This window comes from Taudactylus pleione, unplaced genomic scaffold (genome assembly GCF_031769625.1).
Source record: "Taudactylus pleione unplaced genomic scaffold, aTauple2 ptg000205l, whole genome shotgun sequence".
Lineage (NCBI taxonomy): Eukaryota > Metazoa > Chordata > Amphibia > Anura > Myobatrachidae > Taudactylus > Taudactylus pleione.
In genome coordinates this window covers 5,579,318-5,603,249 of record NW_028284607.1, presented here as the reverse complement: position 1 = coordinate 5,603,249, position 23,932 = coordinate 5,579,318, and the positions used below count along the sequence as shown (strand labels likewise).

At 43.9% G+C, this 23,932-nt stretch overlaps 1 protein-coding gene across 3 annotated transcripts in view; it reads left to right on the top strand.

Annotated features, from left to right (window-relative positions):
- The window catches only part of SPECC1L (sperm antigen with calponin homology and coiled-coil domains 1 like), a 76,488-nt gene extending 53,285 nt beyond the window's left edge, over positions 1-23,203 (top strand). For 2 of the 3 annotated variants that reach the window (XM_088477873.1, XM_088477874.1), the window contains exons 7-16: positions 1-176; positions 264-430; positions 523-632; positions 6,964-7,054; positions 7,194-7,280; positions 8,832-8,991; positions 9,897-9,999; positions 19,984-20,100; positions 20,261-20,320; positions 20,433-23,203. In XM_088477873.1, the coding sequence (XP_088333999.1) occupies positions 1-176; positions 264-430; positions 523-632; positions 6,964-7,054; positions 7,194-7,280; positions 8,832-8,991; positions 9,897-9,999; positions 19,984-20,100; positions 20,261-20,320; positions 20,433-20,522 (1,161 nt within the window). In that variant the 3' untranslated portion in view covers positions 20,523-23,203. The remainder of the gene's footprint in view (positions 177-263; positions 431-522; positions 633-6,963; positions 7,055-7,193; positions 7,281-8,831; positions 8,992-9,896; positions 10,000-19,983; positions 20,101-20,260; positions 20,321-20,432) is intronic. The other variant, XM_088477875.1, reaches the window with a different exon arrangement.
- The last annotated feature ends 729 nt before the right edge of the window (positions 23,204-23,932 follow it).

Genomic DNA, 23,932 nt, shown 5'->3' with positions numbered 1-23,932 from the left:
GAGGAATCTGCTGAGTGGCGCCAGTTTCAGGCTGACTTACAAACTGCTGTAGTGATTGCTAATGACATCAAGTCGGAAGCACAGGAAGAGATTGGTGAACTGAAACGGCGGCTCCAAGAGTCACTGGAGAAAAATGAGAAGCTTAACAAGGAATTGGAGAATGCTGCATCCCGAAAGTAAGGACACACGAATTATAGGAATGATGCTAAAATACTTGTGACTATACAGTTGAGTCTTAAATCTATATATGCTCTTTTCTCCAGGCAAGAAGAGGAACGTGGTCGTGTATATAATTATATGAATGCTGTGGAGAGGGACTTGGCAGCTTTGAGACAGGGAATGGGTCTTAGTCGCAGGTCTTCCACTTCTTCTGAACCCACACCCACTGTCAAGACCCTCATAAAATCATTTGACAATGCATCCTCACCAGGTAATCTTACATACCAATCATCAAAACGGAAAACCATGAGGTCACACCATAAAAACAGATGGAGTAACCCGTGTACTTTCCTTCCCTGATAGCCCCTAATCCAGCAGTGGCAGCAGCTGCAGCAGCAACCTCCATTCCCCGCACACCTCTAAGCCCTAGTCCCATGAAAACTCCACCGGCTGCAGCGGTGTCCCCTATGCAGGTAAGCAAAGAAGAAAATGTCATTTGCTCTTTAAGCTCGGAGAGTTTTTGTACTTATTTGGCAACAAATAAAATATATTTTAAATATTTCTTATAAAATAGAATGGATTGTCACATACATTTCTTTAGTAAAACCTCAAAAAGTTGACAGACATATTCAATGTTCAACTAGAATTAGTCACATAACCAAAACATTGATTTAAATAGCAGTTTATTTCTTTGGGGGAAAAGAGTGGGATTTTCTTTTTCAGATTTACAATAGAAGTATTTGAATAAAAGTCACAGATGGCTAACAATCAGATACAACAATAACTATACAAATACACAAAAGTGGAACAAATACCTTAACTTTACATTTAAAAAGCTATAGGTAGATGTCTTACCTGCGTGCAGTGTTTTTAGGTTGGGGAATTAGGACCAACATGCAGGCAGCAGAAAGGGGGGCATGGTCACAATGGGTGTCTGAAACTCCCCCAACCCTGTTGCCCTACACTAAAAGCACCATTTGTACCAGTTGGGGAGGTATAGAGTGTTTAGGGACAGACCTAAACAACAGTCACACTATTTTTAAATAGATGTTGGTAAAGGTGTTCTAATAAAAAATGTACTTAAACCAAAATTAATAGTTGTGGCGGCTGTTTTTTTTAAGTGATTTATTTTGGAGTATAGGGGGAAAAAACAGAGGGGGAGGGAAGCAGGTTAATGGAAAGTGCTCTTCTCTAAAGCTACATATACTCTTTAGTCTACACCTGAAAAAGAGCGAAGTACGTCAGTTACAGTCTTTCTGAGCTTTCCTCTTTTAAGATGATACATTTTCTGGTAAAGTTTTGTTATTGAAAGTGTACTAAGGTGCAGTGGTTTTATGGAACACTATAATTGTGTTGTTCATTAGGCCGAAAATATATTCCATAGACCAGCATACCAAATTCTATTGCTAACCACTTTATTAACTGAATACCAGTTATGGGATTAGTTATCTTGATATCTTGAATGCTTACAACATGTGTAGACAATTATGGGCACATTAATCACCCAAAAAGAGTGCTGAGCCAGCAATAAATATTACAATTAATAAGCATCATTTTATTAAGAACACAGTAAAACATTACAAGATGTCAAGCCTCTATAATCTTTCCCACGTGTAAGCAATGTATCAGTTAGGACCACCCCTGCAGAAGGTGTCCCTGTTTGTTGTAAATATTGGGTAATGGATCCGTTATAAAGGTGGCAATATTATAATAAAGACAGATTCACTGTCACCGTAGTCACCTCTCAGAGGAATCAGTGTAAAGCTAGGGACAGTGCAGCTGTCTAGTGCAAATAAAGTCCCATAATAACGAACCAACATTGGTGGTACCTGGGGAGAGACGAATGTCTCCTCTACTCATATTTATGTAGACAAAATACAGCTAATAGTTGGATTAAAGCTTGTTCTCTCTCACCCACATTATTATGCAAATATGGTGAATTAGTCTGACTGCGGGTTTTCCCAGGAGCACTTGTGAGTGTGTCCTGGGTAAAACTTTGGTTATTTGCGTATAGATAGTGTGATGTTCAGGTTTTCCCTGAAATTACTGGGCAATCCCACCATGCATATAGAAACGTTCCACAGTCTCTCATCACAAATTCGAAAACTGGGGATTACTACTGTGTATTTCTTCTTCATGGTCCATAGGCTCCACAGGGAGACCTTAGGGTGTAGGTGGTGGATGAGGAATCCGGGCACCACGCAGTTAAGCTTTCAGCTTGCAGGATGCACTGGTCCACTCTCCCTATACCCCGCCCCCGAGCCAGAGGCACCCAAGCTTCGTTGGTAACCAGTGAAAATTGAGTCGGGTCACCATTATGTGGGGGGCTGGAGCAGCCCTAAAAGCTTTTTATTTTATGATTTGTTCTTTTACTTTTTTTCTATTAAGAGACCAGACTGTCCATAGGACGTCTGCGCTCTTGCTCCGGCACCGCAAAGCCAGTTCAGGCTGGGGATTTCGGTGGGCATCCTGGGATCCTTGCTAGCCAGCCCCGTGGAAGGACCCAGACTGCAAGCCGGACGCTAGGGGACAGGTAAGGCAGGTCATCGCTTGCGGTGACCCTGCTTTAGCAGTCATACCTCCGGTCTCAGAGGACAGACCGGAGGTGCTGAGTGCGGACATAGGCTCCAGCCACAGTGATCCACTAGACCACCAAGGTACATATGGTGCGAGAACCAGCGTCCCAGGTTGTTAAACAATCGGCTAGGAGAGGTCATCTTCCCTGTTAATGCGGCTACTCCCCTCAGCTCAGTGCACCTTCCCTCGGAGGTCTCGCTTCTCTGAGCTGTTCTCCTCCTCCAACCATGCCCACATTTTCTTTCAGTGGCACAGTTGCAGCTCTCTCGGGGTAACGCGAGGTCCGGTCCCCCTACATACCTCTCCCTGGTGTCAGCGTATGTAGCGCTATAGTCTACCAGACACTGAGTCTGTGGAGTCGATTGTAGTTACAATTTGCAGTTATATTTCTGCATTGTATGTGACTTATGCTAGCGCTGTTGGTCTGTGTCTATTTTCTACTGTCAGCATATATCTATATATTTTCTCTCATTCTGCCCTAAACATATTTGTGATGTTTGTCACATACAGTTGTGCATTGAACTGTGCCATATTTAGGCTGTGGGCTCCTGCAGCTTACCCAAGCATCAGACAGGACAAGTATATTGCTCACCTACTGGTATCCTACATACTTGTGGTTTCATTATACCCAGTGCTATATTGGGTGTTCTTTTGCTCTGCAGATATGTCTGACAGGGACAAGGGTAATGAACACACTTCTGCACCCATTCTGCTATCCTGCAGACTGTGCTGCAGGTTTAAGCGAAGAGGATTTAGTTAGGGATGGATGGTGTGTGAGGTGTCTTATAATCCACCAGGCACTTCAAACCCCCCGGAACCTGTACAGGAGCCCCCTTGGGCTGCTTTTTCTCAGGTCCTAGTCTCCATCGCGGTTACCCACAGCAGACTGTTATGCCCCCACAGGGATTACCACAACAGATTCCAGCTATGGAGACTACTCCTGTGCATCCACCATGGGTAGACGTTCTCTCTACTTCAGTGCAGAGTCTGGTGGCTTCCTCTACTGCCCTTCAGACCATGTTGCAGGGTGAGAAACCCCTAAACCCTGCTAAGCGTACTGTGTTGTCATCACAATCCACACAGCACTCAGAGTCTGAGATGTCATCTGACGACGGAGAGGTTGCTGATGTCTCTAATCCCGACTCCACTCTGCAGAGGTGGAGCCTCTTGTCTAAAATTAATATTCTTGCTTTGGTGCAAGCTGTCAGATCCATCTTAGTAATAGAGGATGACGATCCAGCCCCTCAATCCAAGCACCCTCTGTTTAAACGAGTAAAGGTGACTTCCGCAGAACTCCCTCTGTTAGATCAGCTAGTTGAACACATGGCTGCAGCCTGGCAATCGCCTGGAGGCTCATTGTAGAAAATGGGAATCACCCCCTGCGGTGGATTCCCATGTTACACATTTAATTAAGAGTGCTGCGTTACCTATGCTTTCCATTTCTTCCTTAAAGGATCCTAGAGATAGGAAAGTGAAAACTTGCCTGAAATCTATATCCTCAGGCGCTGTTGCCCGTCATCCATGGCTAATTCATGGGTAGCTAAAACTATAGAGCTGGGCCGATGCACTTGAGGACTCCTTTCCCTCAGAAGCTTCTGGGGATCAGGTGTCATTGGTGGGTCACATTCGAGATGCAGTTACATATATTGGAGAGCTAAATTCGATGCCAGTGTACTGGCCTCCACACGCGGCCGTGTCTGCTCGCCGTACCCTGTGGCTGCACGCTTGGAGGGCGGATGCTGATTCGAAGAAAGGCCTGGAAGGCTTGCCCTACAATGGGGAGATCTTGTTTGGCCCAGACCTGGACAAGATTGTTGACACGTTGGCAGCATCGAAATCTGCTTTTCTGCCTTCAGCATCTGCTTCTTCAAAGCCTCGAACCTCTTCCTTTTAGGTCCTTTCGTCCCCAAGGAAAGCCCAAAGGACAGTCCTTTCCTAAACAGTCACCTTCTAAGAAGGCCGCCTAACCCAAGAAACAGGCCTGGATCACAAGACGCCCTGCTGCTGCTAAACCAGAGGATAAACCCTCAGCCTGACAGGGCGGGCCTCCCTCTGGGGAATCCCAGAGTGGGAGGCCGACTTATTCAGTTTTCGCCCGATGCTGTGTCAAACCACCACGGATGCTTGGGTAAAAGATGTGGTCACTCACGGGTGTGCCCTCTCATTTCTTCGGCGGCCTCCCCACCAGTTTTTCTACACAGACCCTCCTTTAGACCCGAACAAGGCCTTACAAATCCAGAAAGCCATACAGTCCTTGATGCAAGCAGGGGTAATTGTGCCAGTCCCACTATCTCAGCGAGGGACTGGTTATTATTCTTCTCTCTTTCTGGTTCAGAAGCCGAATGGGTCCCATCGGCATATCCTCAACCTAAAATCCTTGAACAAATTCCTCAGGGTGCCAAGGTTCAGGATGGAAACCCTCCGCTCCATCATACTGGCTATGGAACCTGGGGATTTTATGGTATCGCTGGATATTCAGGACACATACCTACATGTACCTATACGCTATACTACAGCAACACTTCCAATTTCGGGCCTACCCTTTGGCCTATCCACAGCTCCATGGGTATTTACCAAAGTTATGGCTATCATGGCGGCCCATCTGCGGAGTCAGGGTGTCCAGCTGCTACCATATCTGGACGACCTCCTGCTGTTAGCGGGTTCTCCAGAAGTGCTCCACCGCCATCTGCAACTAACAATTGCTTTTCTACAAGAACATGAGTGGTTAATCAATTGGAAAAAAGTCCTCCCTGAATCCCTCACAGAGGATGATGCATCTGGGAGCCCTGCTAGATTCTCAACAGCAGAAAATCATTCTGACTTCAGACCAGATCTCCACATTACAACTACGAGTACGCAGATGCCTCCACAGTCGCAGGGTGTCAATCCACTCAGCGATGCAGGTTCATGGATCCATGGAGTCCACCCTCGACATGGTCTCCCTGCGGAGCCTATGGACCCTGAAGAAGAAAATGTTATGGTAAAACCTTCCTTTGTTAACTCTTTCTTTGGAGTCCATAGGGTCCACAGGGCACCCACCCTGACGCACCTAGCTTCAGAGGGGCTTTGTTTCTGGTCACCGTTTTTCCGTCTGAGTGTGATTCTTGTGTGTACCAGTCTTCCTTCTCTATTTTATCCTCCTTCGGCCTTTGGCTTGTCACAAACTGAGGTACCTCTGGCTCGGGGGTGGGGGTATAGGGAGAGTGGACCAGTGCATCCTGGGAGCTGAAAGCTTTAACTGCATGGTGCCCGGATTCCTCATCCACCACCTACACCCCAAGGTCTCCCTATGGACTTCGAAGAAAGAGAGTTAACAAAGGTACGTTTTACCATAACTCTCATGTTTAGAGGGGACTGTGTACCATCTGGTGTGGATTTTGGCACTTGTTCTTCTTGATAGCTGTGTCAATTGATGCTTGAATAATGCGGAATCCCTCCTGATCCACGAAAATTCCCAGGTTCCACTGCTGTTTCAAAAATGTTATGAGGTGGGAAGGGATTGTGTGGTACAAGAGGGGAGATTCCCCATCTCATGGGGTTATAGAGACAGATTCTCTCAAATTGAGTTATGCTTTAACCTCTTCATCTGGATGCTTGATGAGAAATAGGACGATTTGATAATTTTAGACGAATTGGAACAACAAATTGTCCACATTGTCTAGTGTGTGCGCACTATTGCATGTTCCCACGTGTCGCCAGCATCACCGTGTGATTGGCTGTACTGCACGGCCATTCACACAATATCGCATGCGGTGCAGTGCATATTAATGAAGGACGGAACAAGTAATCATTCTGTCGTTCATTAAATCTTCTGGCGTGTACCTGCAATCTTGCCTGGTCCCGGTGCAAAGGGTAATCGCCCCCGACCATCGGCAAGACTGCCGGGTCATTTAATCTGTACCCGGCTTAAGTGTATATGGTAGGTCAGATCTCTCCCTTACACATCTGCTGAGGCGTTGGAAGCAAATCCACTTGTGATATGAAGACATTTCAATACCCCTCTGCAATGCATGGTAGTGCAAATTTGGTGTAATCTAGGAAATTGAGTTATTCCATAGTGGAAGTGGGTTAACTGATTTATTTTTTATTTTTTTTATTTAAAATCTGCGTAAAATATTTATATTTCACTAATATGTGCTAGATTTGTACCAATATATTTTACCTTTTGAAGTGCATCGACTCCTTGGATAGACCTTCTGTTTCATGTTCATCTCTCTGTCCCTGCAGAGACATTCCATCAGTGGACCTATATCTTCTACTAAATCATTACCGGGCCTGTCAGAGAAAAGATCAAGCTATGCTGAAATACCAGTGCAAGGTACCTAGCAAATTACATTATTTTAGTACTTATCTTTGACTGATTTTAAGGGTACAGTAAAACTATGCAACTGTAGAGTACCCTAAAAGAGCTGTGAATGATCAGGACTCATTAGTTGATTGATTTATTTTTTTTGCAGAACATCTATTGAGATCATCATCCAGTGTCAGAACGGCCTCATCCTTGCCCCGTGTTCCAGCCATGGACAGCACAAAATCCATCTCTGGTAAAGCAGAAATCATAAGTTATATAGATAGATAACCACAGTGGGCACCTGAGAGCAAAGATGGACATTTGGACTGGTATCCGGTTTTATTAACGCCTAATAACCGAATTTTCAGTGGACAGATTTATTTGATAGACTCAAGACAAAATCCAGCCTTCATTGATGACCATAAATTAGAGAGGAAAAGAAGGTACAAGGTTTCCAATATCATGAAATATCCTAAAGATGGTCTCTTCTGTTAGATATCAGGCTTCCTTTTAGCAGTAACTGTACTGTGGAAGCTCAGAGGATGTCACTGCTCTCTCATCTGTAATGTTCTAGACCCATTGTATAAATACAATCTTTTAATTGTGGTGGCATTTGGTGTGTTCAGTCACAGAAATGTGTAGTCTATATCTATTAATGGAGGGTAACTTCATACTTTTATCTGGGAATTAATCTGTAGCTGGTACATGGTCAATAAAAATGAAATTCTGCATCTAGCTTTGAATTAGTGTGTGTGTCTAAAAAAAAAAAAAAAAAAAAAAATTATATATAGTTCAGAATTGTATCCAATGAGGAAGGATGCACTCTCCTTTAAAATCTATAAAGCAGTTTAATGTATTCACAATATTTCTCGATAATTTAGTCCTTATAGGTCACAGGTGTTTAGTTGTAGTCGACGTTTCGGTTCCCAGATGAACCTTTTTCAAGACTTTCACATAGTAGACATCATAGACATCACATCAAATGGTAGACATTAATATGAGACTTTACAGAAATCTCCATAGGGTTAGTCAGTTAACCCCAATTAATATGGAGTTCAAAAAGTGTGTCCAAACTCCCAAAGCCTCATCCAGCCAACATCAAAGGCCCACTTTGGATATTGCTGATATACAGACAGCACTATCTTACGGCAATACTGCAGGCCAAAGGGAGTGAAGAGAGGGCACACATGCCGCCGGCGTCCGCAGCATATGTCTGTATATCAGCAATATACAGACATGTGTCCTTGGAAGCACCCCGACCGATATTTATTTATGAATGTGAGTGCAGGGTCTCTGTCTTTTGTTATATATATATATATATATATATATATATATATATATATATACACACACACACACACACACGATTTTTCTTCTACCCACCCACTTTTCTTGTTTTTGTATTTTTTACCTCCTGTACTCAGAATAGAAACAATATTCGAGAGGAAGTGTCTGACCCGAACTTCCACAGGGCTTTCCTATCCCCTTCCTGTCTTTTTCTGGGATTTCTAGTGGGTGCTGTTTAAAATGTAGCCTTGTGCAAATAACTATTGCTGTAATAAGTTATTATTGTTAATCCAAAGCTTTGTGATCATTTTTTGTGTATCTTATTGTTTGCTGCTCTTTCTTCCTTATCATGCATCCTGTGAATGTCATATAAAGAGCCATATAAAGAGTCATATTATGAGGCTTGAGACAGGTTTTATGATGTCCTCCATTCTCTTGGTGCCTTATCAGAGGCTGAAAGCTGTTTCCTTTTGATTAATGTCTTGTAAGGGTGTCTTTGTCATTTTTTTTTTTTTAGTGTCACGCCGCAGCAGTGAGGAACTAAAACGGGACATCAGTGTGCCAGATGGGGGTACTGCTTCTCCTCTGATGTCAATGACTTCACCCTCGCCACAACTTTCCCTCACTTCTTCCTCGCCCACAGCATCTGTGACACCAACTGCCCGAAACCGCATCAGGTAGAAGCCTCCGTATTCTAGTTCCCTCATGCTCCCTTATATCGCTAGACTGAGTTCCAGTGCTACAATAATTGTATATTGTTCACTGTAGTGTATATAAATGTTACACCCATGTGGCTGCTCTGGGTACAGTGCCCTAGCAGAGTCCTCTTTATCTTTTATAGATTGTTTTCCCAGTAATTGTGTGTAAATTCTGCAATGTTTCCAGACATTACAGATTTTCATCGATTAGTGCAGTGGTTCCCAAACTTTAATTACGGCGCCCTAGAGTATCAGTATTTTGTTACGACACCCGTAGGCCAAAAGTTTGTTATTGAGAAGTTCTGCAATCATTTATTAATTTTAAGTAAATTGTGTTTATATGTCTTCCTTAGGTTCTGTTATGTTGTGATGGACAGGGTTGTGCTTCTGTTAGTCCACTTATTTTATAATTGGCAGCCACCAGTCATGGTTTTGCCTATCACATGGACCATAAATAATTTTATTTTGATCCTGTACCTACCAACCCACGGCACCCTTGTAAGTGCACTTCAGCACCCTAGGGTTCCTCGGCACCTAATTTGCTAAGCACTAGATTAGTGTATTATTGTAGGGTGATTTCTGTAGATGTTGATTCAAATCTTTTATAAACAACACATAGGAGAATATGTTGAAAGTACTAGTTTTTGACAATATATAATTGTGTTTTTAATCATCTCAATATAAAAATAAAATAATTTTTAGACATACATGTTCCATGTTATTGTCATTAGCTGTAGTCTTCTCGATTGTAAAAAGGCAGGATGATCACATGGACCGGTCTTTGTCCCTTTTGCACTTTGCATAGGCATGTGAAATATTCCTTCTATTTAATCTCCTTTCACACTCCTTACTCGGACACATATGACAATCAATGTATACTACAGGGAGGAGAGGAAGGATCCCTTATCAGCCCTTGCAAGAGAATATGGAGGCTCCAAGAGGAATGCTTTGCTGAAGTGGTGTCAGAAGAAGACAGAGGGATACCTGGTGAGCATGGTGAAGAGTGATTTCCTTTGCACTTCAGTTGCATATATGCCCAGTTGGCAATGCAGGGGTTATCATTTAAACGTAGATCTAACCCTGAAAAGGCGTAGGCAGGTTGTTAGGTTGGTTAATTAGACCCTGGGTTATTAAGCAGCACTCTCTCTCTCCCGGGAGCGGATGAAGGCTAGTTACCGGGATACATGTGGTTCCATCTATCTAGAATCAGGAAGGAATTAACAAATGCACTTTGCATACACAGATGGCAGGTAAGTAACGCCGCCTTCTCCTTGCTTCTGTGGTAAAAATATGGGATTTGTGAGTTGAAGATCTTGTCAATAACCCTGTGTCTATTATAAAACAGTGACACAGGCACTAAGGGCTAAATGTAATAGGGTGAGAGTTTAGAAAGTGTGATAGAGTCAAAGAACAAAGCAACAGAGCAAACTCGCATGTTTTCAGAAGCAAAAAACTCACGATTTAAAATCTCATTCAGATTTTTTCCCATTTTGAAGATAAAACTCAACTAATGTGAGAGTTTACTGCTAAACTCTCACATTTTTTAAACTCTCACCCGATTTTATTTGGCCCTATGGGGCATATTCAAGTGGGGGCGAGAATAGCAAAAAATTCCACACCTGAAAGGATTTTCCTGCAGGTGGGGAATTTTTGCTATTCAATCAGGTGGGGGGTTTTTTAGATTTTTCCTCGCATCTCCAGAGCAAGACTGGTTTTTCCTAATATCATTAAGTTTAGGACAAATCAGCGGGACTTGCTCTGGGACCCTGGTGGCACCCCCCCCCCTGAGGACTAATTAGGCACTTGAAAGTTTCCAATTAGCTTAATTAGTCCTTAATTACTCACCTTCCGCAGCGCTGTCTTTTTCCTCCAGCATCAGGACCCGGTCTCCTGCAGCAGCAGTGAGTATGTATTGTGTGTGTATGACTCCCCCCCGTGTGTCCCTTACCTGTAAAGGGCGCTGGGAGAACTATATACTCCAGCAGCCCTTGCTCCTCCCACCAGCCTCAGGAGCCTCCCAGCAGCCCCCTCCCAGTGACAAGATGGAGGGGAGGTCGCCGGGAGCCCTGGAGACAACCGGAGACCCCCACACATGTAGGAATCTTTTTCTTTTACTTTTTTTTTCACCCACCGCAGGGTTTTCAGCTTTGAAAACCCAGCGACTGTTTTTTTTAAATTGGACACCGCACGTATTGAAGCTCGCATACCCGCGGTAATCCAAAATTGGGTATTCCAAATTCGTGCCCAATTTGATATGCCCCAATATGTTTCACTTTAGAACTGATATATTTAATATCATTGTGGCACAAGACCATTATCATTTTCGGATCAGTGTAAGAACTGCATAAGTTTTAAAAGTCTTAAATGTCTAATCAACTAAGTTTTCCCATTACATCGTTTGCTTGACCAATAACCTATCCAAAGACGAAATTGCGCTGTTCTGTAAAACATTTGACAGCATTATTCAAATTGAAATGGCTGCCAGGAGTTATGGCTGAAAAATGTTAATACCTGAGGGGGGCTGCTGCTACTGTCCTGGGTCCCGGCGCCTGCTCAATTAATGTGGCAGGCGTCGGGACCTGTGCACGTGCGGCGGTGGTGCTCCGCATGCGCACGCCTTACACCAGCTTCTCGGGGCTGCATTGGTTGCAGCCTCGAGAAGCCCTGTAGGGCTGCCCAAAAGGCAGAGCAGCGGCTTCCACTAGAAGCCTCTCTCTGCTGATCATAGCCCGGACTGGCAGTCCCAGGGAGAGGAGGCACCTCTGCCTGGCTGCCTGTCTTCAGTGTGACTGGCAGGTGGCGCTTCCAATAGGAAGCCACCTCCAGTCACTGTGAAGCCAGTGCAGCCATGAACTGCACTGGCTCACTGAACAGTGGAGGATTTTACTGGGGGAGGGGGGCTGCAGCCTCGCAGCCCCTAGGTAAGATCCGCCACTGGACAAAGGGTACACCGTGATATGTGACATTAGACCCTGTAATTTTGCTGAGCTTTTTCTGTGCTGGGAGATGCCGGCTTCTTTAGGTTCAGGCTCTGACAGAAGACTTGTTTGTGAAGCCGCTGCTGTGGGGGTGGATGGCTGTGATGGACATGCTAACAAGACAATAAATGCTTGGTCTAGAGGTCATGTGACTTCCTGAGGAATAAAGGCATTGTGCAAAATATGCAGAGTAGCTTCTTCCTGTCCGTCACATAGGCACTAATCTGGAAATTTAAGTATTCTCACTAGTTGTGAACATGTTCTATGACATGTAGTTTTTCTTTTCTGCTCTGCCGCACTTAATCTTACACTTTTTTTGCGGAAGAAAATCTCAAATAATCTTGGAGCGACTGGAGTCTAAAGCTAGGTACACCCTAGGACACTGATCGACCGTTAGGCCAATCCGCCGTCCAATCTGGTGCTTGTATACATACTTGCCAATTGTCGGCACGATGTGTCGGCACTGGTGTCACAACTGGTCGAGCGTTTACATGTGCCCTCTCAGTTGAGCTGTCAGTTACTGGCGGCCTCTGCAGCAAGTGTATGCAGATATATTGGGCATTGGCTGCGCTGCACAGCAGATGCGATATGTCTGTGAACGATGTTGTTCACAGACATATCGTCTGTACACACTGGCCGACGCACACACGAACGCCCGATATGAAGGCCAGTGTGTACCCAGCACTACAGATTTTTCCTTTTGTGTCACTGAGATAGTTGAACTAGTTTGTTCCTGTATATTACATTCTCACTATTTGATTTGTGCAATATGTTTTGGGCAGTGGAAGTTATACTATGTGAACATTGCATCCACTATAACAGTGTAGAATAAAAAAATGCATGCTAATGATCACATTTTCCTTGCTCTTTTCTACTGGGTGGAGTAGTTGATACAAAGGCCAATCACAGCCCTGACCAGTGATTGGCCTTTGTATCAGCTACTCCGCTTTAGCTACTGCATTTTATCAAGTGTTTCATAGAGAGCTTTGCTGTCAGCAACCCTATAATCACCACACTGGTATGCTAATTGCTGCTGTTTCTATTGTGAGAACAGCAAAGTTTAATTTACGTGCTGGGCGGTGAGGCACCCCCACACCACCAAGACATTATTCATCTGATTGGTCAACTAAGTCTGACCTTTCCTGGATGAGCTACCCAAGCTGCTCAGCTTTCTATATATCACAACTTCTATTAATTTATTATTTTAAAAGCTTTGTTTTAATCACTAGTTTATAAGGTTCTGTGTGTCATTTATTTAAGAAAATGTGTCCTGCCACTTCCAACTTGTAACCAGCAGCAGTGCTTTCACCGTAGTCATGGTTACCCCAAAGTCAAGGGGATGAATGACATGGTGGTCCCCTCTGATCACATGGAAGCCAACACTAGGCTTTTCCAGTCTGGGCTTTTGGAACCATATAGAGGAGACCTGCAATCTGGGGGTGTTAGCCATCTATGATTCAACCCAGCCACAGGCCATTTAGCACCAGTGCTATTTTCCACAGAGGAGGGCTTAGACGCATTATGTGTGCAGGCCCCCCCTCATGGGCATAACCTGTCCTGCTGCCAATAACACTAGGGCTCTTCCAGCACCTGATGCCCGGTGGGTGCTAGGAGGTAGTTGTTAAATGGATTTAAAGGGAATGTTGGAGGCATCGCTGATATATTATAGTGACCGCCAGCAGAACTGTAGGCTGCCATTGTCCGGGGGATCTATGTCAGCAGGGGGAGGTAGGCTCTCCCAGTTAGCCCCTCCCCGGCCCTTTGTTTGATCCCTCACGGAGGCTTGCCACCAAAGGGTTTTTCCTGCTCCTCTCCCTTGCACAGACGCTGAGCAGCCATCTTACAGAGCTGCTGGCTACAGCTAGTCTTCAGTGAAGTTTGGCTCCTGTCTCCCTGTATACCTCCCCTCAGGTTAGGTTATACAGTCTAGCTCCATCCAGCCGACGGGTTGGATTGTTGAGCATTATCTGCCTATTATAATTGCATTGAATGTGACTGTGTGCTTGATCTAATTTTTCACACTCTTGTCTGTCAATCTTTCTTACTATAACTGTAAAAGGGGGTAACCCCTCTGTTTCCCCCCACTCATTGTTAAATTTGTGTGGCCCCTACAGTTCCCTATTGTGCACCCCTGTTGTATAACTAGGTGTGTGGGACTTTTCTTGGCACACAGTAACATGTCTTCAAGAACAAAGCTACGCTCTGACTTTCAGGCGTCCACTGTCAGTTTTTTACCACAGGCCTTCCGGGAAAAACAAAAGCGCTGCGGGAGGCATTTCACTCTCTACTTGCCTCCATGGTAATGGTTCCTGTCCCTCAGAAGCAGATGAGCGCTGGCTTCTATGTCAATTTCTTCTTGGTTCAGAAGCCGAACGGCTCCTTCCGCCCAATTCTTAACCTCAAATCACTCAACAAGTATTTGCGGGTCCCCAACTTCCGTATGGAGTCTTTGCGCTCCATCATTTTGGCATTGGAACTAGGGGATTTCATGGCCGCCTTAGATAACCAGGTTACTTATTTACATGTGTCTGTCCGTCTGTCACCAGCGTTTCCTCCGGTTTGCAGTCGAGGAGCACTACCAGTTTTGGGCCTTTCCCTTTCCACAGCTTCTCGTGTGTTTACGAAGGTCATGGTGGTTATGGCAGCTCACTTGTGGCGCAAGGGTATCAGAATTCTCCCTTACCTGGACAATCTACTTATCCTAGCCAGATCTCCGGATATGCTCAAGGAGCACCTCTGCCTCACAATAGATCTTCTACAGTCACACAGGTGGGTCATCAATTGGAAGAAGTCCTCCCAGACTCCGGCACAGAAGATGTTCCACCTGGGGCCCTGTTGAATTCTTGGGTTCAGAAAGTGTTTCTCGCAGTGGACAAGATTCAGGGTTCTGCAGGACAGGATTCGAGAGTTCTTATTTCATCACCGGGTGTCATTCACTCCTGCATGCGGATCCTGGGATCTCTGGTATCCACCTTCGACATGGTGGAGTACACCCAGTTTCACTCCCAACCTCTCCAGATGGAGATTGTGACTCGTTGGAGCGGATCCCATCTCCAGATCAAGCTGCAGACAATTGTCATTTCTCGGGACGTTCGTTTCTCCCTTGCGTGGTGGCTCTAGAACTCCCACTTGGAAGGGGTCGCCCCTTCTGGGTTCTGGACTGGGTTCTTCTCACCACGGATGCAAGTCATTACAGGTGGGAAGATGTTAACCTGTCAGCAGTCCTTAAGACATCCGTCTTGAGTGCTAAAGATTTTTCACGGTCATTCATGCGCACCATGTTGAATGCGCAGAAACCACCTTCTAAAGTTTTAGAATCGGATTTGGCGTGCTTCTCCTGGGTATTTTTCCAGCGGTTTTAACCTCAGATCCTTCCGGCTTTCTCAATTTCTCTCGTTTCTACAGGCCGGTCTGGATTTGGGTCTTTGTAGGTCCTTAAAGGTACAGGTCTCGGTAATTTCAGTTCTCTTTCAGAGACAGATTACTTTGATGCCGGATGTTCATACATTCTTTCAGGGAGTTCTCCACGTGCAGCCTCCTTTTGTGGCTTCGTGGGACTTGTCCCTTGTGCTTCGGGCTCTACAGTCACCTCCCTTCGAGCCTTTTGGATTTGGTGGGCCTTTGTTGGCTAACGTGGAAGACCATTTTCCTTCTGGCTTTTGCTTCGGCTCTGAGAGTGTTGGACTTGAGCACTTTGTCACGTCGCTTTCCTTTTCTGGTCTTTCATTCGGACCGTGCCGTTCTTCAAACTCGACACGACTACCTTCCTAAGGTAGTTTCCAGTTTCCATCTCAATCAGGAGATTGTGGTCCCGGCTTTTCAGTCTCCCGAGGATTCGACGGAAGATGCCTTTTTAGATGTCTTGAGGGCTCCCTGCATCTATGTAGAACGTACCAGAGATATCCGGAAGTCGGACTCCTTTTTTCATCCTCTGTGGTTTCCACAAGTGAGGCTGGTCAGCTACTAAGCAGACCTTAGCCAGGCGGCTTCGCTTAACCATCCGCACGCGTACGTGATGGCAGATCCCCCGGCCGTGGTGACTGCTCATTCCACAAGATCGGTTGGTACCTCTTGGGCAGCTCATTGTAGTGCCTCTGTGGAGCAGCTTTGTACGACGGCCGCGTGGTCTTCTGTTCACACGTTAATCCGCTTTAATGCTTTTTGATACCTTCGCCTCCACGGATGCGGTCTTTGGGCGACAGGTACTCAGGATTGTCCCCTTCCTTAGGGGGATTGCTTTAGGACGTCCCCAGCATAGTCCCTGTGTCCCCTATGAACTACTGTAGAAGAAAAGGACTTGTCTTACCTGTTAAGTCCCTTCTTCGAACTCCATAGGGGACACAGGGCGCCCACCGTGAGGCACCTGACTGGCGGGGTTTCTCCTCCATTTTCTGGTTTCCCTGTCTCTTCGGGTGTTTGTATCAGTGTGTGTGACGGTCTTCCTTCTCCCCCGTCCTGCTCCTGCCTTGGGCTTTCTAACTAGACTGGGCTGGGGGCAGGGGATGGGGGGAGGAGCCTGGGTTGCACAATCCTGGAGAAATTAACTGTTTGGTGCCCAGACATCATCTGCCAGCCTATACCCTAGCATAGTCCCTGTGTCCCCTATGGAGTTCGAAGTAAAGAACTTGGCAGGTAAGACCTAAGTCTTATTGTCCTTGGTACAACTCCCAGCATGGCTGCATGGGCTTGCTGGTAATTGGAGAACCACAAGAGCCAGCTTGCCCCGGCCAACTGACAGTTGTAGCTCAGAAATGTATTTAGATAAAAAATCCTAAATGCTTAAATAAAGACACGTTGATTACATTCAGTACATTCACTTATTGTTCCCCAAGTGCCAGCATGCCCTGGTGTCCATGTCTCGTAACTGGTGTCCATGTCTGCTAACCAGGCCATGCTGGGACTTCTAGTTCTGTTGGCACCAGGGCTAGTTAATCATAATGGGGGAGCCTACACACATTTTTGCTAATCCGACCAACCCTACGGAAGCCAGCTCCTGTGCCAACTGGCCTAGAGTTGTCTTAAATCATGATGGGGGACCCTGCAGAACTACCCTCTATGGTTCCACTAGTCCAGGATGGCAGTCTATTTCTGGTTGCCCTGAAATCAGAGAGAGACCCCATGCCAGCTTTTTCCCTGATTTTGTGGTTAACCAACACTAATGCTGTAAGCGCCTGGTTAAATTAACCAACTAGTCCGAACAACCATTTTTTCTCACTTGCTCCCATACACTGCATGATTATCATTTCAGCTTGCCATTTAGTTGGCAAGTATAGAGTCACGATAATAGTGCAGTGTATAACCAGCTTTAGAGGACGAATTCAGTTAGCCTCTGTAATTTACTGCGGGCTAATTGACCCACCGGGGATATCCATTTAGCACCGATGTTCAACCAACGGCAGCACTTATTGGGGATTTCTTTTGGGACCTCAGCAGGCTTCCAAAAAAAAATCCCTGATACTTAGCCTGTTTTCGGGAAGCCGTCCGTGAAAACACTTAAGGTCCGAGAACTTATCAAGGATTCTGTGGTTTCCCCCGAAAACAGATAATTTTTCAGGCACAAAAAAGGGGATCTAATTGAATTGCCCGAAGCTTAAAAAATGCGAAAGTCAAGTTTTTCGTCCCCGAAAAATTATGGGGGCTAATTGAATTCCACACACAGTAATTCTTTGGTGCATGAATAGAAACCAAATCTTGTTAGTCGAGCATAACATTGCACAGTAAGGTATAATAAATAATAACAGTCCACTTATCTGGTCCTCAGTGGGATCTTTTAATACAGAATAGTGTCCACTGGCAGGGAGTCACAGACCTCAGGGACCGGATACGCAGGCAGAGTATTCAGCAATTGTTACAGTGTGCCAGTAACACGTTAGTATGCAGGTTTGAGCAATTTCTCTCTAGTAGAGAGTGGGCAGTGTAAGAGGTTAGAATGTTTAGTGCACTAAGTGTAGTTTTCAGGTTTCAGAGTGAATTATAGATCACAATAAAATTATGTCTGTAACAGTACTATCTAAGCTGCATCCTCATACCTGGAAAATATTGCTGAGTGAGACCTACTCCCTCTAACTGTAAACACTTGTTTGTTATGAGAGAACCAGTGAATTTTGATGGACACTAAAGTTGAGTTTTTAAATCCCAGATTTATTAATGCAAAAAGGATTAACTTGTATTTGACCCTCATATAAATACACAAATTCCTTGGTAACAAATGTCTGACACACAAGCTGGTTCTGAGAATAGAATCCTTCATCCCTAGAGGTTCTGTCTTGTATTCAGTAGTGTCAGTGCCCCTGAATTTACACATGTCCTGCGCCTATAAGTGTCAGCTAATTAGGCACTAGGACTGGGACCCCCCAAGGCCACGGCTACTGTGTGTGTGCGCACGCCTCAGCACGTACAGCTGTACAAGAGGCAGGAAATGAATTCTTTATTATTATTGGTATTATTTTAGTTTCTTCCCAGAAATGAATTTGACCCAGGGACAGGCGGGGGAAGAAAAGACGGGGACAGCGGGAGGGAACATCCTGCTCCTGTGAGAAGGAGATTCCTTTGTATTTGGGTAGAAATGAAAATATTAGTACTGGTTTTGCAAAAACCCATAGGCGCATGTACATATTCTTCTGGATACACAGAAGCCTCTTCACGCAGATTGTACATCTAGTCAGAAATCCATCGCCACTCGCCACTCCCAGATTTGGGGTGCAGACCTGCACTCGCCATTCCCAGGCATGGGGTGCAAGTGGCTTGTGAACACATTGCTTAAATAAATAAAATAAGAAAACTCAGCACTCACCATGTATATACAGCACTCACAATAATATATAAATAAATAAATAATGGGGTTTTGGTCCATGGATTGATCAATGCATTTAAGCCTGCAGCCCACATCACGGGACCCCACTTCTCTGCAGGTCCTACACTATCTGTCACACTGATGAAAACCTGGTAGCTGCTGTCACATAGTTTAAACTGAAAAAATGTTACCTGGTTTAAAGCTCACCTGCCAGCTATTGGCTTTTAAAGGCAAGGCAGTCACCAAACATAGCTTCTATCATACTACCAAAAAGACAGCTGACACAGGTTAATATAAATGAGCTTGCACAGGGGTGCATGACAAACCTGTTATCACAAAAGGTTAGTAAAAAATGAACCATATATATATATATATATATATATATATATATACACACACACACACACACACACACACACACACACACACACACACACACACACACACACACACACACACACACACACACACACACACACACACACACACATACATACATACATACATTCAGGAGAGATTTGTACTTAACTAACCGCTCCAGAGGTCTTATCTATTTCACCCTGTTGAACTGTTGAAGCAAAGGTGACCACATCCGTTCTGAAGCATCTGGTATATGTAGTGATACCATTACCTGAATTAGCAGCTACCAGTAATGAGATGTCCACAAAGATATGCACCTTTACTTTAAGTGAAACCAGCAGCCTTTTGAACTCTACCTTATCTGGTGCCTTAGTTCAATAACAACTTTATTATTTTGATAGGTAGAATAATCTGGCCAGTCCAAAATCAGCTTAAATTTAGTCATCATGAGTTTTGGGATACATATATTCTGTCAAGAGTAACAATGTGGACACGACAATCCAGATACCAGTTGTAATGCCATGTAGGGATTATAACTGTAAACATGCTGGTAAAGCGGCATGCTTAAAGTTATAATGCTCGCACTATTAAAAAAATGCTTTGAGTAACATTACAACCATGTTGGGATACTGGTATTTGGATCCTCGTGTCCACACAGTGTATTTAAATATAATGTCTGCCTACCAAGTTTTTGACCCCAATAGCTCCACCTCCTAAGATACACTTTACTAATGCACCAGCTCCCAGATTACAAATATGTAAGGAAATGCTCTTTTCTACTGAGCAATTTACTTCTTTAGCTCTGTGTTTACATCGTCGTTGTTTTTTTTTATTTTTCAGAATATTGATATCACAAATTTCAGCAGCAGTTGGAATGACGGCCTTGCATTCTGCGCTCTGCTGCACACCTACCTACCTGCTCATATTCCATACCAGGAACTGAGCAACCAGGACAAGGTAAGTGGTTACATGCATATCCACCATCCGTAAAGGCATAACATCAAGTTTCCAGCCATACATCATATGTACCTTTGTTAATCCTGTTTAGTATGGTCACTCAGGTTGAGTGTGTTTCTTTATTTTTGTTTTGTGCTTTTTTTCTGGTGTGTATTCGTAGAGGAGAAACTTCACTCTGGCTTTTCAAGCAGCTGAAAGTGTGGGCATCAAATCTACTCTGGTGAGTGGGGGGGGAACTGATGGGTGGAAGATTTTATTTTTTAATATTCATAATATATAATATTTTAATCATTAATCAGCTGTATGAGCATGTTCTGGTATGTCATTTACAGGACATCAATGAAATGGTACGAACAGAGCGGCCAGACTGGCAGTGTCTCATGACGTATGTTACATCCATTTACAAATACTTTGAAACTTGAACATTCGGCATCCCCATGTCTGCTAGAACCTCCCTCATCTTGAATCAAGCCCTCTTTTGTGAGGAACCCTGGACACCAAGACTTTCCAAGCGATTTACAGTGAGGATGAGGTTGAAGGTTTCTCACTGACCAGCATCTTCTAAGATCTCACCGATACACCAGTCTGTACTATGACTCACCACCTGCTACATGAGCTGAGGGTCATCACCATTGTCAGTGTCCTTTGCATGGCATAGGCACTGTACAGTTCATTTCTGCTTACGGTATCTCAGGATGCAGCTTGTGCCAAGGCAGTGGAAACATGATAACGTGACTGTGGTGGACTGAACAGATGTAAGTCTTGCCGAAGTTCTCCTAGTGCCTTAGTAATGTGTGTTCCTTGCAGCTGCACCTGCCAGCCATCAATAATAATCAATTAATTCCAGAAAATATAGACAATGGAAATGATGCATACTAAAGCACATATTGTGCCAACATCTAAGCTGCTTTCTTAGTCCAGATTGTCTCTTGCTCCTTGTGCCTAGAACACTAAGTGACAATACAGGTTAATGTTGCGCTACATACGGCTGTTAGCCTTTGTACAACAAAGCCGTAACAACAGAATGCTGTATGTACAGTGTTTCTGCAGAGTAACCACAGTGAAGTATAAGCTGCTGTGCCACCCTAGACGTTCCCAGACTTTTGTATAACCCTTATACTTCATATTACTTCACATTCCTTCAATGGACTTTGTTCTGAAATCTGCACAAACCATGTACCAGACTTGGAACCACTCTTCCTCCCTCAGGAGGGGGACACCAATCTTCCCAATTTATTAAGTGCCAGATTTCTAAGTACCTCAGAGAACTGCAGACTGTAGGTGGACTCTTCCGCATAAGAGCTTTCTGTACATCCTAGAAGCCTAGAGAGGAGATACGTAACCCTTGCATTTACAAGTGTATAGATAAAATGCTTATTCTCACTTCTTACTGGCTTGTAGAAATCATCCCACTTTGGGTTATTGTAAAACCTCATTGAAATGACTCCCAGTGGATTTATAGATTAGTAATAGCACAAATACTATTTTATTTAGAAACACAGGAACTGGCAGACTTCATTATGTTACAGTGCATTTTTTTTTTTAATATGTGAAAAGACCAATGGAGATTTTACATGAGACCAAGATATCAAAACCTAACTTTATAACCAGCTGTTTGACCTACCAGGGCACTGGTAATACATAGTAATTGGTTTATAGCATATGCGGGTTGGGTACAGGATCCAGGGGGTTAGGATGCTGACTGTCAGTATACCGTCAGCGTGATCCCAACAGTCGGAGTCCAATTTGGTAAATAACGCTCAACCTCCCCCTAACCCACATTTCTTGCAGCCTAACCCTAACCTCCCCCTAGTGCTTAACCCTAGTACTCACCATCTGGTTGGCACTGGTTGGAATTCTGGAGCCGGGGTTTAGACTGCTGTTGGTATTCAGGCGCTGGGATTCTGACCGCAGGCATCCTGACTGTCGGGATGCTGACTACATTCCGCATATGCAATACCTATTAACATTGTAGTGTACACCAGGAAGTCACTGCATATATTGCTTCTTGAAAGGAGGGTACAAGATTATTTTTTTTACAATACTCTTTAGCAATCTTCTGTTTCTTCTCAATAGAACACTTTCAGCTGATATCACATTCTCTGCCTCTCCTTACTGTGGTTACATATTTGCAGCTATTTCTGAATGTTGTAAGTTTGCCTTTTGGCAGTGAGGATTAATCTGGCGTGTATTTCATGCCTTCTGCTAGCCAGATTTAGAGGTTTATATATAAGGTCAATTATATAGGGCATTCATTGTTAAATACCATTTTCAATGGCTGACAGTTCTATAGGCGTATTATTTTATAATGTACATTTTCCAGGCTAATTTATTTAGTTTTTTTGCTACATTTCTTAACTTCTCTGAAATGCTCAACTGTGGAAAGTTAAGTTTGCCAAAAACGACAGCTTTTTTGTATGTGGATCTCAGAATGAGATTAGTTCCTATTAATGTATATGACACAATTTATGTGTTCTGTTATTGTTAAGTACACAATATTTAAACATATTATGTTGGCAGAATATTCCTTGTGGCCAGACTTTGCATTGATACCTATGAAGCTTTAACCACATCCTGGTAGAGAACTTGCCATAATATAAAGCAGTGCAACAGCAAAATATCCATATTGTTCCCTGCAGGTCTCTCTCTGCTAGGAATGTGTTACTGGCCGTTTTATTATTTTATTAATATAATATCTATTATATATGATATATTTAAACATGCATTGGCTTTGCGATGCAAAAGGGCATTTCCAAAATAAAGTAATAAAGGTTTGTTTTCATTTTGTTCTGTGGTTACTGAAATCTGTTTGCTGTAAAAGTCTGTGATAACAAGCCAGACTTTCTCATGCCTCCAAGTAGTGTGACATGAGGTATAGGGTGATCCTCTGTGTGACGCGAGGCCCGTGCATCATGCAGGGTTTTTAAAAGTTCCAGAAGGAACGGATTACTGTAGTGACATTATTTCTGGTGTATATGTTCTACCAACAAAGTATTTAAGACTTGAGCACCAGAAAAAAAAAATTTGTGGTATAGAAACAATTCACGTACTCGAATGTATGTTAATGTCCCGGGACACACAGAATCATCCAATAGAAAATGGCTACTTTTTATCATCCAATGGACCATGAGCTATAGAGCCTTCTTTAGGACGTTGGCACTTCGAATAAAGTTTTTCTTCATCCTCCATCTTATATGACCTCTTCATCTTGTAGGGAACTCAGTGGTGTGTGTGTTTTTTATTATTATTATTATTATTATTATTGACACGACAGGATGGTTTTTGGTAGATTGCACAGCAGCATGAATCTTATTTTTTTATAATTTGCTGCCTAGCTTATTTCAAGTGACTGCTGCGGTGCTCATATGGTATAGATGGTTTCAGAGTGGGCTGAGGGGCGCACTTGGTACCACCTCTCACAAGCCATCTTTTGACATGGGATGTCTTCTGGGGGGCCCCTTTACTGTTGGTACATGTACTGACTGGGGGACTGTTGCTGGAAAACTCCATCTGGTTGGAGTGCTTCTGCTCAGGACCCATATTCTGCAGTCGTTCCTTGTCAATGCCATGATAAACCCTTGGAATTGCCATCTAATTTATTGATTTCTTCTTTGTAATCCTTCTGTACATTCTCATAAAAGTAAAACGTTAAAGAATTCTGATGCTGTTAATAACGCCACACAGGCCAGGACAATTGTGGGGATCTTCCTGAAAAACAAAACACATTCACTCAGGGATCGTTTTACCATTAGGTATTAGTAGAATGGTCTGTAATGATGTGGTATTTGAAGATACATTCCTTAAGTAAATAAGGGTACTTCTACAATTTGGT